Here is a 16,434-nt window from a genome sequence, read left to right as displayed (position 1 = left end):
GGGTACTGTACTACACCTGTTTTAAACGTGTCCACCTCCATGTCATGGACATCAAAGCAGTTTGATCCATCATCTCATATGATACATCTTTTAAATAAAATAAAAAGTCAAAATAAATAATAATAATAACAATCACTTTCAGAATTTAATACTGTTTTACGGTGGCAACAATGACTTGCTGTCGTACTGAAGGGTGTTAAAAGTTGCGTTGCCTAGCTTTAGAGGATGGCATTTAAGAGTTTAAATTGCCTGCGCTGCATTTTAATTCAGAGGGTGTTGCCATCAAGCTGAAGAGACTCAGAGAGACTCAGAGAGAGAGAGAGAGAGAGAGAGAGAGAGAGAGGATTCAGCTATAGAACAGATGAAAACATTGATGACCCACAGTCGCCTGGTTCTCGTGCGTCAGAATGACCTCCAGAGACACAGACCTGCAATCTGTAAGTGAACACTGAACTTTATTTCCTGTGTAGTGTAGTGTACTGTGTGTTGTGGCGGTTTGGGTTGGACTTTTTGGTTCTTCCTGTGTCTGTAGTTAGTGCTCAGCTCTGAGAAACAAAACTCATTTTTTTCATCCCCTGATGATGGTTTACATGAAGCCGCACCAAAACAACTTGTAAATGATTGTGAGCTGCAACTTTTCTGCTGAATACAAATGAGTCTTAGTAGGACTTTGATATCACTCTGAAAGTGAATGAGAGAAAGAGAGAGAGACAGAGAAAGATCTTATAAGATGTTCTTTAATCACTTTAATGTAAATATATTGTACTATAGTGTGACACCTAAAATTCATAAAAGTACATGGGTTTTATTTATTTCAGTTCCTGTGAGAATGTTTTCTTTTCCAAGAGCTCAACTCATATCATACGATATAGCGTTTTTCTGTAATAACAAAATGCTTTTTTTGAGTTAAAACTAATGTAAGCTTTTACACACATCTCAGGACATTTATTTCATGGTTTTTTTTTTGGCAGGAGGTTGTATATTTCTTGGAATTCAAACATGGATTTTCACATTGAATTTCCCTTTTAAGATTAATTGACCTGATACTGCTTTTATCACATGGTAGAATATATAAAGCATATAGTTTAAAGCAAAGAGACTGACTGTATTTCACATTCGCATCCCCATTGTGAGCACTGATCTTTGAACATCATTGATCCTCTTTTACCACACTGATTAACAGTCAGATGTAGATCAATAGCCTGCAGTACACAGCTTCATGTGCTTTGCTGATGCTTTAGACCCTTTACAAAGGGAGTGCCTGACTGCCTTAGTTTATTTATGAATGTGGAACATATTCCTGAAGATAATGTAGAAAATGTAGTCTATAGTTTTCAGTGTCTTGCAGGAAGTAGTGGATTTAAAAGTAGGATTTTAAATGTATTTTTTACTCTGAAATGTAATAACTGATGAAGTACAGATAATTTGATACTGTTCATCAATTCAATACATTAGATTTTCAGTGGGGGGGGGAGAGAGAGAGAGAGAGAGAGAGAGAGAGAGAGAGAGAGAGAGGGGTTGATGGGCTGTTTCACAAGGCAAAGCCAGTGAAGCCGTAATGGGGCCTGTAAGAAAAGAGGCCTTTATGTCCATTGTGCATGCGTTAAGAGCAGTTGGACAGTGCAACAGATGAAGGCTGTGTGTGAAACACTGTGCTGTGTTTGTACAGAAGCTGGTTCTGTGAAGCCCTCAGCATGCTGTGTGTTTCTAAGGCTGGCCTCATCGACACACTGAGCCATGAATCTCAATTCCGTCAGCTCCACACTCATTGGCCTACTGCCCTCCTTTGGCTCTAAATGCTGCCTTCATAGATTCAGTGCATAGAATTCCTCTAAAAACATTCTCAGTGCAGCAGTGACAGTGTCACAGTAGTTCTTACTGACAATCATAGCCTTATAGCTACTACAACAAACATTTCTTATCAAATAGGGTGACCAGACGTCCTCTTTTACCCGGACATGTCCTCTTTTTTAGACTTAAAAAAATGTCCGGGCGGAATTTCACAAACGTCCGGGATTTTGTTTTTCTAGAGCTTACATAGAACTTCGAGAAGCGTTTTGTTCACAAACTAGTCCCGCCCTCCCCTACTCCGTTTGGTTCGCTTGAGTGAGAAGGGGGCGTGGAGAAGTAGCCTAAAATCTTCTGATTGGACGGTCTGACTGTAGAGCTACCGTTATTGGTCGATAACCTTCTCTGTACACATTTAATTGGTCAGTCTGTACGTCAGTAGTCCTTGTTTACGTCAGGCAAAGCTCATGTACCTACCCTCATCTCAAGCAGCTATGCCGAAAGGTAAATGTAAGTTCTTGGATGAATTAAAAAAGAAATTCCCTTGTTTTCCCATGTGTAGCAAATAAAGGTCTAAAGGACCTAAAAGCACACATAGGTTCAGCTAAGCATACAACGGCAGCGAGGGGCGAGAGCTCATCGTGTCCTCTTTTTCACCATTTGAGATCTGGTCACTCTATATCTAATCTCTAATAACGTTAATAAGAAGGAGGCAAATATAGCGTTAGAGGTTTTTCCCGAGGGCACCTCTTGGTACAGAGATAGGGAGGTGAACTCTTGCCTTCTATATGGATGGCAGCAGTAGGCCTTTTACTATACACTCTGCTACATCAATCACTAAACAACAACCACACGGTAGTAGCATGGTAGACGGTGTTGCTGCTAGTTTGGGAGTGGCCCACCACATAAAAATATCCAGCTAAGAGCGTATAAGAGATAAGAGAAAGTGACCACTGATGAAGGAAGACGGGGGTATATTATCAATGTCAGTGTATACTAGAGGTTTCTTTGACCAGTCGACTAGTCCAGAGGTTCCACAATCAGTCCTCAGAGGTCCTCAACAGTCCATATTTTTATCTTTATCTATCTTTATAATACTCATAAGTGTGAGGTAATTACAGGTGTCAACTACTAGCATTTAGCCTAGTAACCAATGTATTGTTTCCCTTTGGACTGATAAACCAGCCCAGAGGAACATTTTATTGCTCATAGGTTGCTCTGTAATGGCTCAAGAGGCATAATGATGATTTCCTTAAAATTCCCTAGAATGAGACATGCCTTGGGAGAGAGAAGAATGAAAGAGTAGGTTTTGGTTCATCTGGCAAATCTGAGCACAGTTTTGTCAGGTAACTCAGATCTCCACTGAAACTCGAGGAGACGTGTGAGATGATGGCGGTCTTTGTCTCAGGAGACATATTTGAGCAGCAGGAGACTTAGGCCAAATTTTCACTGTTTTCTGGGAGAAACTACAGAAACATTAAGTCCTTTGGTTCTATTTTCTTTCCTCTGGGGGTTTTAATTAAAACTTGCATATCTTCTTCTCTTCCTAATATTTTAGTGTAAATTTTTTGGGCTGGTTTCCCAGACTGGGATTAAACTCAGTCCCAGACTGGATATAGTCCAGGACTAGGCTTAGACCATGTATGGGAAACCACCTCTACATCAGAATATGTGTGTAACTCTGAGCATGAGACTGAAACCTGCACATCTCACAAATGTTTGCTTCTTTCTAAAATCTTTTCATTGATGCCAGTAGCATTTGCATTTAGCCAAACACCACTAGACTGCTTTGGACAAAGTTGTAGTACTCACAATGTGTATAACTCAAGCAATGTTACTGTACAAGATACAGTCATAACAGTAACACACACACAACACCAGACCACAACCATATTAGTGCCACGGCTGTGTTGAGAAGGGTCCATCATCTGAATAATATCTTGCCCACACTGGTGTTGTAGTGGTCCCTTCCCAGTAAACATTTAGCCGTTGATTCAACATTGAAATAACGTAATGACTGCTGTCTAATCAACGTTCTCTTAAGGTTGAAAATGAAAGTTGAAAAGACGTTCAAACACAGACATTGAAAAGACGACTATTAGACGTATTTTGGACGTCCATTGACGTTATTAATTGGTCCCGAAATAAATTACTTGTATAAAACGCGTTTTGGACGTCCACTGACGTTATCGATTGGTCACCACTTGATAACTAACTTATTAAGATGGATTTTGGACGTCCATTGACGTTTAAAATATGTCTTTGACGGACAGACTACATTTAGACCTATTTTGAACGTCCAGGGACATTCCTTGTTTACTGGGTTTCCAATAAAGAGTGGTTTAGAGTAGGGCTTATAAATGGTGAAACAACAGATGGGCTACGGTGAACAGGTGTCTCTGATAAAGGTCAATTTGCCCAATTGCCTTATTTTTACAATTTCAAAGACTTTTTTGTTTGTTTGCTTGTTTTTACATCCTTAAAAAATATGATTACTTGGGTTGATTTTATTTTATTTTATTCTGTCCAAAATGTACAATAAAAACCAACAGATACCTGTTGTTTTTACATTACTTTGATTTTCATTCTTACTGTGAAGCACTTTGTCTTGTCTTGTCTAATAAATGCAACATAATAGTGTTTAACAATGCAGCTTGTTAATATTTAAGTGTGGTATTTTCCAGAAATGTTTATTTAACGTCTGTGCCGTTGTGTCCGTCATTTAGCCTGAGAAGAGAACTCTGACCCTGAGTGGTCATGTTGGCTTTGACAGCCTCCCTGACCAACTGGTCAGCAAATCTGTCTCCCTGGGCTTCTGCTTCAACATCCTCTGTGTAGGTAAGTGTTAGCCCTGTCTCACAATCAGAGAAAAGCTGTGAGTAGATATTAGGATGGATTTAGCTAGATTAGCGTTTGGCTGATGCAGTGTTCCCCTCATCTCTTCAGGTGAAACAGGGATTGGGAAGTCCACATTAATGAACACTCTTTTCAACACTACCTTTGAGTATGAAGAAGCCAGCCACTACCAGAACATTGTGTATTTACGGCCCAGGACTTACGACCTGCAGGAGAGTAATGTGGACCTCAAGTTGACCATAGTGGACACTGTAGGATTTGGGGACCAGGTTAATAAAGAGGAGAGGTAAGGCAAAACATACCTCCTTACTCTGGGAACTGGGCCGGTTTGGATTGCTAATGTGATGATGTACGAATGCTAAAGCTGTATTTCATCCCAGTCACGACCTCATCCATATGGATAACTGAAGTTTATTGCAATAGGGCTATCACAATTACTCAAGTTAAGGTTAAAAAATTGCTCGATTTAGTTGACCTGTTTAAAGGAACACTCTAGAATTTTTACCGTATAAATATAGCTTCAAAATCTGACCTGTATTAGAGAGAGTAGAGGCTCAGTTTTTTGTTACTTTGGGCTCAGCACTGCAGATACTGCACTATGTAACATTTGGAATGTAGGAAACCACCCTCCCCCTTGATTTCAGGACAATGCTGTAAAAGTGAATTACACTCCGCAGCTCTAGGGGGAGCACAGGAGCAAAAATAACCAGTCTCTAGTATTCCTTTAATGGCATTCAATGAAGTAATCTTTAACATTTTAGTTGTGTCATTTTCTAAACAAAACAAAACAAAACAATAAACAAACAAATGAACAAAAAAACAGAAATAGAGAAAAAAAATATTGATAGAAATAATGTGATGGATTTTTATTCTTTCTTTGATTATGTGAAGCTACAAGCCCATTGTGGACTACATTGATTGCCAGTTTGAATATTTCCTCCAAGAGGAGCTGAAGATCAAGCGTTCACTCCATAATTACCTTGACACAAGGATCCACGTCTGCCTGTACTTCATCTCCCCTACAGGACATTCGCTGAGGTCCCTGGATTTGGTCACCATGAAGAAGTTGGACAGTAAGGTAATAGAAATAGCAGCCTTCATTTTTACTCATGTGTGTACACGTATTAATGTTAACCTAATTTAACTAATAATTCAGCAACTGGTATGAGTTTAAAACTCGGTAAAACACAGTTCCTGCATGAATCAGGATCAGGTATCCCTTTAATCCCCTGATAGGTGAACATCATTCCCCTGATTGCGAAGGCGGACACCATCTCTAAATGTGAGCTTAACAAATTTAAGATCAAAATCATGAGTGAACTGGTCAGCAACGGTGTTCAGGTTTACCAGTTTCCAACAGACGACGAAGCTGTTACAGAAATCAACTCTTCCATGAACGTGAGTCAAACACGTAAACAGTAATGCCTCTTTGATTTAGATTTTAGAAAAGCTACGCCACACCACGTTTTTTTTTTTATATAGGAGTAGTTTGTTAAAAAAATAATTTCCACTGAATTCAAATGTACTTTTTCAGCCAGGATTTGTTTAGTTTCTAAAGTGTGCTTTTTTAGTTTTGTACTGAAGCTATGATGCTAATATAGCTAACAATTTACCTACTTGTGAAAATCAAGAATATCAGAGAGTAGTTACACTCTCTTCTCAGTGAACATTGCCATATAAATTATGGCAAATTTATTATATCTTTATTATAAATCTCAAATAAAGTTGCTTATGTGGTTTCTGACACTGTATGATCATATATATATATATATATATATATATATATATATATATATATGTGTGTGTGTGTGTGTGTGTGTGTGTAATATACATACAAGACATTTTTGTGTATAAAACTTTAGCTGTGTTGTTGGCTAATGAGGGTGCACTAATGCTAAAGCTAAGTACAGCTGGGCTTCCCTCTAGACCTCTTTGTGTAGACCTCTTTTAAAAAGTATACTGGCAGAATTCAGGCTTCAAAATGACTGCTACTTCTACCTCAAAAAGTTGTGTAAATATTCTATAAAATCAGGCAAAAGTACAGAACCCATAAGAGTCAGCTGAGTGTGTTTTCGCTGCAGGCTCATCTGCCGTTAGCTGTGGTGGGGAGCAGCGAGGAAGTAAAAGTGGGAAACAAACAGGTGCGAGCCAGGCAGTATCCATGGGGAGTGGTGCAGGGTGAGTATCTGCTGCCAGTTTCAGAATCTGCTTTGGCAGGAGAGTCCATACCCATGAGGCAGTTGATCTGAGGCCTGCTGATTTATATCACATTTACAGTATTTGGCAGACAGGCTTATTCAGAGCAACTTACCATGTGAATCATGTTACAGATGTGGGTAACTGTAGTGTGACACTGTAGTGCAACAGTAGATTGTACAGTAATTACTGTAATTAATACGTAAGTTCTGTATAGTACTGTGCAAATGTTTTAGGCACCAGAGGAAATTAGATTTTAAAAATGGTTTATTTGAAAAGTAAGAGATTATTTGCTTAAAAACCACCCCATTTTTAGAATATGATCTACAGCGTTATTACAGTAAGTAGTGATATTCTGTTTGTGAATGTGTTGGTTTAACCCTTTTAAAATCTCTGCTCATGGCAGTCCAGTATTACATGAAGTAATCACTCAATACCAAGTTTTACTGGTTAATAAATACTTCATTATGTTAAATCAAGTGGCGTAGCAGGTAGTGTCGCAGTCGAACAGCTCCAGGGAGCTGGAGGTTTTGGGTTCGATTCCCGCTCCGGGTGACTGTCTGTGAGGAGTGTGGTGTGTTCTCCCTGTGTCTGCGTGGGTTTCCTCCGGGTGACTCTCTGTGAGGAGTGTGGTGTGTTCTCCCTGTGTCTGCGTGGGTTTCCTCTGGGTGACTGTCTGTGAGAAGTTTGGTGTGTTCTCCCTGTGTCTGTGTGGGTTTCCTCCGGGTGACTGTCTGTGAAGAGTGTGGTGTGTTCTCCCTGTGTCTGCGTGGGTTTCCTCCGGGTGACTGTGAGGAGTTTGGTGTGTTCTCCTTATGTCTGCGTGGGTATCCTCCGTGTGACTGTCTGTGAGGAGTGTGGTGTGTTCTCCCTGTGTCTGCGTGGGTTTCCTCCGGGTGACTGTGTGTGAGGAGTGTGGTGTGTTCTCCCTGTGTCTGCGTGGGTTTCCTCCGGGTGACTGTCTGTGAGGAGTGTGGTGTGTTCTCCCTGTGTCTGCGTGGGTTTCCTCCGGGTGACTGTCTGTGAGGAGTGTGGTGTGTTTTCCCTGTGTCTGCGTGGGTTTCCTTCGGGTGCTCCGGTTTCCTCCCACAGTCCAAAAACACGCATTGGTAGGTGGATTGGCAACTCAAAAGTGTCCGTAGGTGTGAGTGAATGTGTGTGTGTTGCCCTGTGAAGGACTGGCGCCCCCTCCAGGGTGTATTCCCACCTGGCGCCCAATGATTCCAGGTAGGCTCCGGACCCACCACGACCCTGAACTGGATAAGTGCTTAAAGATAATGAATGAATGAATGAATGAATGTATGAATGTTAAATCAAGTGTTATTGATTAAACAAGTCCACTCAATCAAAAGCCATTTCTGTAAACAAACTCTGTTCTTCACACTACCTTACAACACATCTACTACTTTTTAGGGGTGGGGCAAATCCTTACTTTTATAATTTTATAAAATTATTTTAAATAATAATAGTATTCTTAACTGCCTAAGACTTTTACACAGTGCTGTCATTATGAGAATGAGCACCTGAAATGTCGATCCAACAACAGATCTTTACAATTTAATCAGTTGAGAGTAGACCATGATATACTACCATTAGAAGTGTAAATGATAACTCTGGCCACAACTGGACCCTGTTCACTATTTGGTGTTCACTGTATTTGGTGTGCAGACTGTAATCCATATGTGTGTGTGCGTGTGTGTATTGATGTGCAGTGGAGAATGAGAATCACTGTGATTTTGTGAAGCTGAGAGAGATGCTAATCCGCGTGAATATGGAAGACCTGCGAGAGCAGACTCACTCACGTCACTATGAGCTCTACCGCCGCTGCAAACTAGAGGAGATGGGCTTCAAAGACTCAGACACTGACTCACAGCCATTCAGGTACTGCAGCAGGGTTGCCAGATCCTCTATACCTAAAACATTCTGGTGTTTTTTTTAAGAGAATGAAATACTCAACTGTATTCAATCAGCCAAGGCATGTTTGTGACCGTGTCTGATGTTTGCTTCTTGTGCCTTGCATTGGGACTATGACTGTAATGTAGCTCACTAATAATGAAGGCATTTAGCCATGTAGAGGGTTTTGTTCATGAGTAATTGTTTTTGCTCATATATCCTAATTTCTATAGAGTCATCTGCAGCTGATTTGTCTGGATGCAGAGAGTTTGCTGAAGTTTGTCAGAGCTTTAAAATGTCTCTCTGGTCTCTGGACCTCTTCAGTCTGCAGGACGTTTATGTGGCGAAGAGGAGAGAGTTTCTTGCTGAACTGCAGCGCAGTGAGGAGGACATGCGCCAGATGTTTGTCACTAAAGTGAAGGAGACGGAGGCAGAGCTGAAGGAGCGTGAGAGAGAGGTCAGAGAAGTTTTAAGGGCTTTAAGAGTATGTCATGTTGAAACTTTTGCCCAAATATGAGGGATGTTCAACTGCTGCATTCCGGTCCTTATGTAAGCTAAACTGTCACGTAGACTGCTGCAGTGGATTAAAGTCTGCTCAGGTACAAATACAAATATTATATACTACTTTAGAGTATTAAATGCATATGTATTCAATGTGTAGAACTATTTTCTTAGGACATCCTACATCCGGACAAGGTATGAACCCAAACGTGTGTGTGTGTGTGTGTGTGCAGCTACATGAACGTTTTGAGCAGCTGAAGCGTATTCATCAGGAAGAGAAGCAGAGTCTGGAGCAGAAGCGGCGGGAGCTGGAGGAAGAGATGAACTCGTTCAGCAGGAGGAAGGTGGCGGCAGAGACACTGCAGGCTAACACACTGCAGACCTCCATCACACACACCATCAAAAAGGACAAAGACAAGAGAAAGTGAGTGCTCCCCCCTCCTCCAGTCTCAGCCTGTCTGCTCCTATCTGTGTTAGGCTCTGTCTGCCTCTTTCAGAGTGTGCATGTGGCAGGGTGTCTCCATGACCTTGCTGCTCTCTCTCTCTCTCTCTCTCTCTCTCTCTCTCTCTCTGTCTCTCCCTCCCTCCTTCACTCTGTATCTCTGTAGGCTTTTTGTTTGTCACTGCATGCTTTTCTTGTTTGAATGTGCTGCACAGGGAGGAAGACTGTCAGCACCTTGGCAGCGAGGGCAAATCACACAATCACAAACATACAGCATCATACATGCTACAGGTAGTCTAGCCTGTGTGTGTGTGTGTGTGTGTGTGTGTGTGTGTGTGTGTGTGTGTGTGTATATTTACCATTTACACCCACCCCCTTTATATATATAGATATATACATAATATAAAATAAAATTACAAAATCTAATCTAGTTGCACACATCAGTCAGGTTAACTCCATATATATGCCCCCCCGTCTGTGTCCTTGTTCTCTTTCTCTCTCTCTCTCTCTCTCTCTCTCTCTCTCTCTCTCTCTCTCTCTCTCTCTCTCTGTGTGTCTGTAGGCTGTGTGTTTGTCTCTTTGTCCTGTTCTTGTTCTTGTTATGCTGAGTGGACAATGATGTCAGTGTAGGGACAAACACTTCAGAATGCAGCGAACACACACTGCACTTCGCTGCAGGTCACTGTTATAAAGCTGTGTGGCCTTGGGTCAGCTGTTCTTTTTCAGACATGTATACAGTATTTAACATTCTCTGCATCATTACTATCCTAACTAAACTGCCCTACCTTGATATTCCTGTGCCTGTTCATCAGCCTAGTTTAAAGGGAGAGTGGAACGTTTTCCACATTTAAACCTTGAGTGATTTATAGGCACCTCTTTTATACACGTTGCCTAAATTATTTGTTAAATGCAGTTAAAAGAAAGTGCCCCAACTACAACACATTCATTCTCACTGGACATCATTCAGTGGTAAAACTGATATTATACACATTAAACACACACCTTGGTTGATGCAGATATAAATGTTCCTCTTAAAGACGTCATCACCCTTGTTGTTAATGATAATGTAAATGTATTTAATGAGGCTACCTCATGCATTGAAACGTGTTCATGAATAAATAAGGCCTAACATGAGTATGCACAATAGCACAATAATATATAGTGTGCGTGTTGTTATCCTACACCTATTTATTTGCTATAATCATCATGCTACAATCAGCATCAAATACACTTTCAAAATTTGTGATATACACTGTATCATAATTTTAAATAATTTTAAAATGGAGTGATTCTGAAAAGAAAATTTCAGGACTGAAAGTATCAGTACTTTAAAATTTCTCACTAGCATGTGTGTGTGTGTGTGTGTATGTGTGCTTGTGTGTGTCAGAGATGTTGTCACTTCCCTGTGCTCTAAATGAGAAGAGTGTTATTTTGGGGTCTGTCTCCCTCTGAGCTGTCATACTGTTGTGTCAGGTGTGTTTCAGAGGCAGCAGTGAGAGAAAGAAAAAAAGCAGAAACTGAGAACACAGACAGGAAGAGGACACATTCACTAGAATATGAACATTAGACCAATGGGGATTGCGTTGGAATATTGCACAGTTTAATACTTAAATGTACGTTCTGTGGGGTATATTACGGTATCAAATGGTCCACTAATTGTTGAATGTAGAGCCCTCTGCTGGAATTTGAACCCTTAATTTTACATTGGAGCTAAAAGGCTAATGTTGCTAATGGAGGTCAATATCATGTATCTGTGAACTAAATTATCACACACTTGCCCTTAAAACATGTAAAAATATTTATTAATCTAAAATAGATATCCTTATACAGTTTCTGACAAAAATGTAGCGATATAAAAGTACAGAAAAAACTCATGTTTCTAGATGGCCACAGTTAGCCATGGATTGCTAGCACACAGTCATTAGCTAGCTGGGTTGCTTCTAAAACCGCTTAGCAAAAATTAAATTCTAATCAAATTCGAATTCTAATTAAATAAGTTTTTTTAAATAATGTTTTAATGGGCTGTAAACAATTATGTATCTGAAATCAAGACACCGATAAGGGATATTACAAATAGACAGCCAGCATCAGTTATTTTCTTCATTGACTCTTCTTCACATTATAAACAATGCTGACACCTGGTGGTCTGGTTGTGTCAGATTGTAATTATACACAGGATCAAATGTAAAAAATCCTATGACCATCCATTACTTCTTCACTGCAATCACAGTATTTCTAATATCACACATCTTAGTAAGTGGTAATAAACAACACATCTGCCCTCAAGAGGGGCAACAGCTGTTTTGAAGATAAATTATTTATTTCACATCCTACAAAGCAAACAGTTTTATCTCATGTGAATTGCACTTTAAAGACAAAAAAGTGAAAATATTAATGACTTGTTCCTATTTCTTGGCAGTGAACTACACTGAAAGCCATTTTACATTTTCTAGCACTGGACTGCAGTGTTAAGTCTGTCAATAATCCAAGTTGCTGTTGTTTACTCTCTGTGATTGTTTTAACCCATGAGATTTCTTTGATCTTTGCTTTGCTCTGTTTTGTCTTTCAGTTGACTTATTTGCACATGTTCTAAGCCCCACTTGGAGGACTCCACTTGGTTTACAGTGACAGCAGCACAACCTGGAGCAGTTTCTCTTTTCTTACTTTATAATATCCTTTATTCCTTCATACTTTCATGTTTACAGTTTTATAATGACCGGAGGAATTATTACATTAATTACCTCTACAGCATCATTACACTAACATAAAGTTTACACGGACACTATGGAGCAATGCTAGGTCTCTTAGGACACTATCTGTGGTGCTTTCTGTATTTAATATAATGATAATCCGTCCTGTGATAATGTTTGATGGCATTTACAGACCCTTGAGCCAGAGATTTTTATTGTCGCTTTTAGGCAAGGCAAGTTTAATTATAGCGCTCCTTTCATACACTCCTTTTCATACATCAAAGTGCTTTACAGAGTCTAAAGAAACAATAAAAAAGGGCAATGTTGAAAGAAACATTTTTACATTGTCTTACACTGAGAGGAGTCAGACTGTCTTAGGTTTTGACATTATAAGTTAGTATTCACCTCCAAGTGTGCTCAGTTCTCCAGAGACATGTTATCAGTCGTTTGGCTGGATTCATATTCCTCTGTGGAATCATCTGTTAGACTTCATCTCCCCAGATTAGTGTCATGTGACTCAGGGAGACCTGGCTAGGGAAAAGAGATACATGTTTTTGTTCTGACAGCGTCAGTATGATCTGATTACAGCAGGACTGGAGACCACTCACTATGCAGTGCAGAACTGTCAGTGTTGGAATACTGTACCCGTCTATGCTGTATGGCTTTATGTCTAACTTTCTCAATGTGTGACTGTTGTGTTTATTAGTTTTGAACTACTACCTGTGGATTATTCGGTACTAACTCTTTTTATAGCTTGGGAAAATATGAGAACAAAAGAGAGGGATTTGTAGTTGTGTCAAGCTTATTCTTTATATATAGTGCTCTTATTCTGAGAAATGAATCATTCCTGTGAATCTTAACTTTGTATTATACATTATTACATCTATATAATAAAAAAATACCAAATCAAATCTTCACAGAAATCCAGATTCCAAAAACGCTGTTGTTATTGTGTGTTTGATACATTACAATCGTCCCAAATATGGCAGGGAGTCATCTGGAGGCTTATAATTAAACCTAATACGTAACAAGTTGTTTATAAACGATTCCATAATGAAATCATCAATATTCATGTAAACAAAGTCATTCAGAGTAGTTTGAGGGGAAGTGATCAGTTCTCGTGAGACATACACAGTCACGTTTATTTACAGTTTTGCTGATAGGAACCCTCAACTGAAGAGTTAATATTTCTAACAGTTAGATCGTAGAAAGGTGCTGCCAGAGGCATTTACAATAGTTTAAACTTTTGACCTAAAGTGTTTTAAATCTCGCTTTTAACAGCCAGGGTGATGAAAGGTGCTGTGATTATCATTATCAGCATTACACACACTTAAAAATCATGGTTCTGCAAGGGTTCGTTATCAAAGCAAATGGTTCTTGAAGAACCTTTTGCATGATTAAAGGGTTCTCTGCATCTTGAAAAGGTTCTTCAGTAGAGGAACCATTTTGGTGCCATATAGAACGCTTTTCTCAAAGGAGTTGTATAGAACCATCTATAGCTCATTCTCCATCCATCGTGAAGTACCTTTTCACGACATTTATTGATGCCCTTAGAGAAATTGCTTCTCTGTGTTTAACCTGTCCGTGGTAGTGAACACACAATCACACACTAGTGAGCAATTCTTCACACACACTCACACACAGCTGAAGCAGGGGGCTGCCAACCATCTTGCAACCCAGGGAGCAGTTTGGGGGTTAGGTGCCTTGCTCAAGGACACTTCAGCTGTGAATGAATTGTTTTCCTTGCTGGTCCCAGGCACTCGCTTTTCTAACCTCAAGGTCATGGCTGCCCCAACCACAAAAAAAATGACCAAGTCTATCTATATTTCAAGGCGTCCCAGCAGGGCACTGGGTGACGTTTTCAACCAGCCTTGGTTTAATCTCATGACATCACCACTGCAAAGGAATATAGAACCAGTTCCTTCAATAAAGAACCCTTGTAGAACCATCGTTATGATTTACGTTCAGTAGAAGTGTGTAGCTCTGGTTGTGGAGAGTAAATTGATGGCTGCATTTGTGTTGTAGACATTACGATGCCTGGTTCCTCTCTACATCACTGTAAAGAAATCAGAGGCGGTAAGTTTCTCTGCAATAAACCAGTTCAAATCCCAAACTCTGAATGACTTTGGTTAAAAAGGGTGGAGTTCCTCTCCAGAATGGGTTCAGAACACTTTTATCACGGCTCTGAAAGTGTTTTGTGTAAAACATGACATCACTCAGAGGGACTTCTCTCTGTTTATAATTGTCCACATTATGACCACTGGATAAAATGAATGTTTTAATGCTAAAAATATCAGTATATTAATTATCTTTCTCTTTTTTTATTGTCTGTCTATTCGTCTGTCATTGTCTGTCCGCCTGTCTTTTCTCTCATCTTTTTCTCTTTTCCTCTATTCTTTTTCTCCTTTATACTTTTCTTCTCGTCTCACTGTTATTGTCTCTCACCTATTATTCTTCTATACCTTTTTTAATTTTCTTTTTGCCTATTCTTTACTCTCCTCTGCCTCTCTAACCCCTCTCCTATTTCCATATTTTTTCCTCATATCTTGGTTTTCTTCTCTTCACTTCTCTCACATTATTGCCCTCCTTTTTCTTGCCTCTATTCGCTTCTTGTTTCATATTTTCTCCTTTCCTTTCCTTCTATTCTCTATTCTTCTTTGATTTTATCTCTCCTTTTTTGTATTTTCCTCTTTACTTTTTTTCTTTCTTGCTTCTTTCCTTCTCTTTTAGCATCTTCAGTCTTTCATCAGCTCTCTCCTTCGCCACAGAAGGGAATGTGAATTAGGGCTGGTTTTTGTTCTCTCTGGGTGTTGTTAAATGGTTACTTTCCTGTCTGTTTCCAATATAATGAACAGACCTGTTTAATGTGGGGTGGCTGTAATATCATTTCTTGGCCTCTGTATTAATACTTCTGTAAAACTACTCTAAGGAACATGTAGGGGTGGGTCTGTAAGTGTAATCAAGAGTCTGACTGAATCTCTGTGGACAGCACGTTCAGTCACATCACTGCATCTAAGGCAACATTTGTATTTAACAGCGTTCAGACATAACCAAGTATAATCAATAGCACATTTATGTAAATGAGCGTGGCCTAGTTTTGCCTGCGATAGAGTAATAGTGACCGTGAGAATGCTGTATTTACTATCAACCACATGGTGGCGTGGTAAAGCTGTGAAAGAACAGCGTTCACTTCCCACTGGAGCTGCTTTACACGCCGCAGTAGCCTAGAGATTATACTTTATTTACTGATTATTATAAACAGTAAATATTCCCTTGACAAACACTGTAATTTCATAATAAATAATCTGCCCTTGGAGTCGTGATGTAAGTTTTTTTTACTACAATGTTTTTAATGGATATAAACTCATCAGCCAAAACATTACAGACACCTCCTTGTTTCCACACTCAGTGTCCATTCTCTCAGCTCCACTGAACATAGAGGAGCATTTTGTACTTCTACAATTACAAACTGCAGTCTATTTGTTGCTCTGCATACTTTGTTTGCCCCGTTGTTCCATGTACCACACACAACTAGATCAGGGTCATTCACAGCGCTGCAGTGACACTGATGTGGCGGTGGTGTGTTAGTGTGTGTTGCACAGATACGGGTGGATCAGATACAGCAGCGCTGTTTGAGTTTTTCAAGCCCTCACTGCTGAACTGAGAATAATCCACCAACCATAAATATCCAGTCGACAGTGTTCTATGTCCAATGGTGAAGAACTAGAGGGCAACCAACACAAACTGTGCAGCGACAGATGACAGAATCGACAGTGAGTGGACACTGCTGTGTCTGATCCACTCACACCACCATCACGTCAATCATGTTTACTCTGTGGTGGTCCTGTGGGAGTCCTAACCAATAGAGAACAGGATGAAAGGCAGGGCAGAAAATTATGCAGATCAACAGATGGACTACAGTCTGTTATTGTAACACTACAGGGTGCCCTTTTTTACTGCTTTGTCTGATCTGTGAATATCTGAATATATTTAATTGCAGCACAATTTGAATTATATATGTAATTAAAAAAAAACACGCAGACACAGGGAAAACACACAACACTCCTC

General features: G+C 39.8%; 1 protein-coding gene across 4 annotated transcripts; it reads left to right on the top strand.

Moving 5' to 3' along the window:
- Positions 1–351: 351 nt before the first annotated feature.
- Positions 352–15,665, top strand: LOC136695615 (septin-8-A-like). 4 transcript variants are annotated; one of them, XR_010802324.1, is made up of 11 exons: positions 352–437; positions 4,515–4,626; positions 4,735–4,930; positions 5,536–5,722; positions 5,881–6,042; positions 6,726–6,822; positions 8,553–8,721; positions 9,058–9,190; positions 9,468–9,658; positions 12,246–14,442; positions 15,097–15,665. XR_010802324.1 is itself a non-coding variant. In XM_066669782.1 (10 exons), exons 1-10 carry the CDS (start codon positions 408–410, stop codon positions 15,149–15,151), a joined length of 1,323 nt encoding a protein of 440 aa, XP_066525879.1. In that variant the 5' UTR covers positions 352–407; the 3' UTR covers positions 15,152–15,665. The 4 variants fall into 4 exon arrangements, 3 of the variants coding, with proteins under 3 accessions (XP_066525879.1, XP_066525878.1, XP_066525880.1); XM_066669782.1 differs by lacking the exon at positions 12,246–14,442 and having other exon boundaries at positions 15,106–15,665; XM_066669781.1 differs by lacking the exon at positions 12,246–14,442.
- Positions 15,666–16,434: the final 769 nt, after the last annotated feature.

Source organism: Hoplias malabaricus, chromosome 4, assembly GCF_029633855.1.
Source record: "Hoplias malabaricus isolate fHopMal1 chromosome 4, fHopMal1.hap1, whole genome shotgun sequence".
Classification (NCBI taxonomy): Eukaryota; Metazoa; Chordata; class Actinopteri; order Characiformes; family Erythrinidae; genus Hoplias; species Hoplias malabaricus.
This window is presented reverse-complemented; position numbering and strand designations above follow the sequence as displayed.

Coding starts and splice junctions, on each gene's coding strand:
- LOC136695615 (XM_066669781.1), top strand. CDS start 408: ATGACCTCCAGAGACACAGACCTGCAATCT. Junction 6,823..8,552: donor TCCATGGGGAGTGGTGCAGG/GTGAGTATCTGC, acceptor ATTGATGTGCAG/TGGAGAATGAGAATCACTGT. Junction 9,659..15,096: donor AAGGACAAAGACAAGAGAAA/GTGAGTGCTCCC, acceptor CTTCTCTTTTAG/CATCTTCAGTCTTTCATCAG.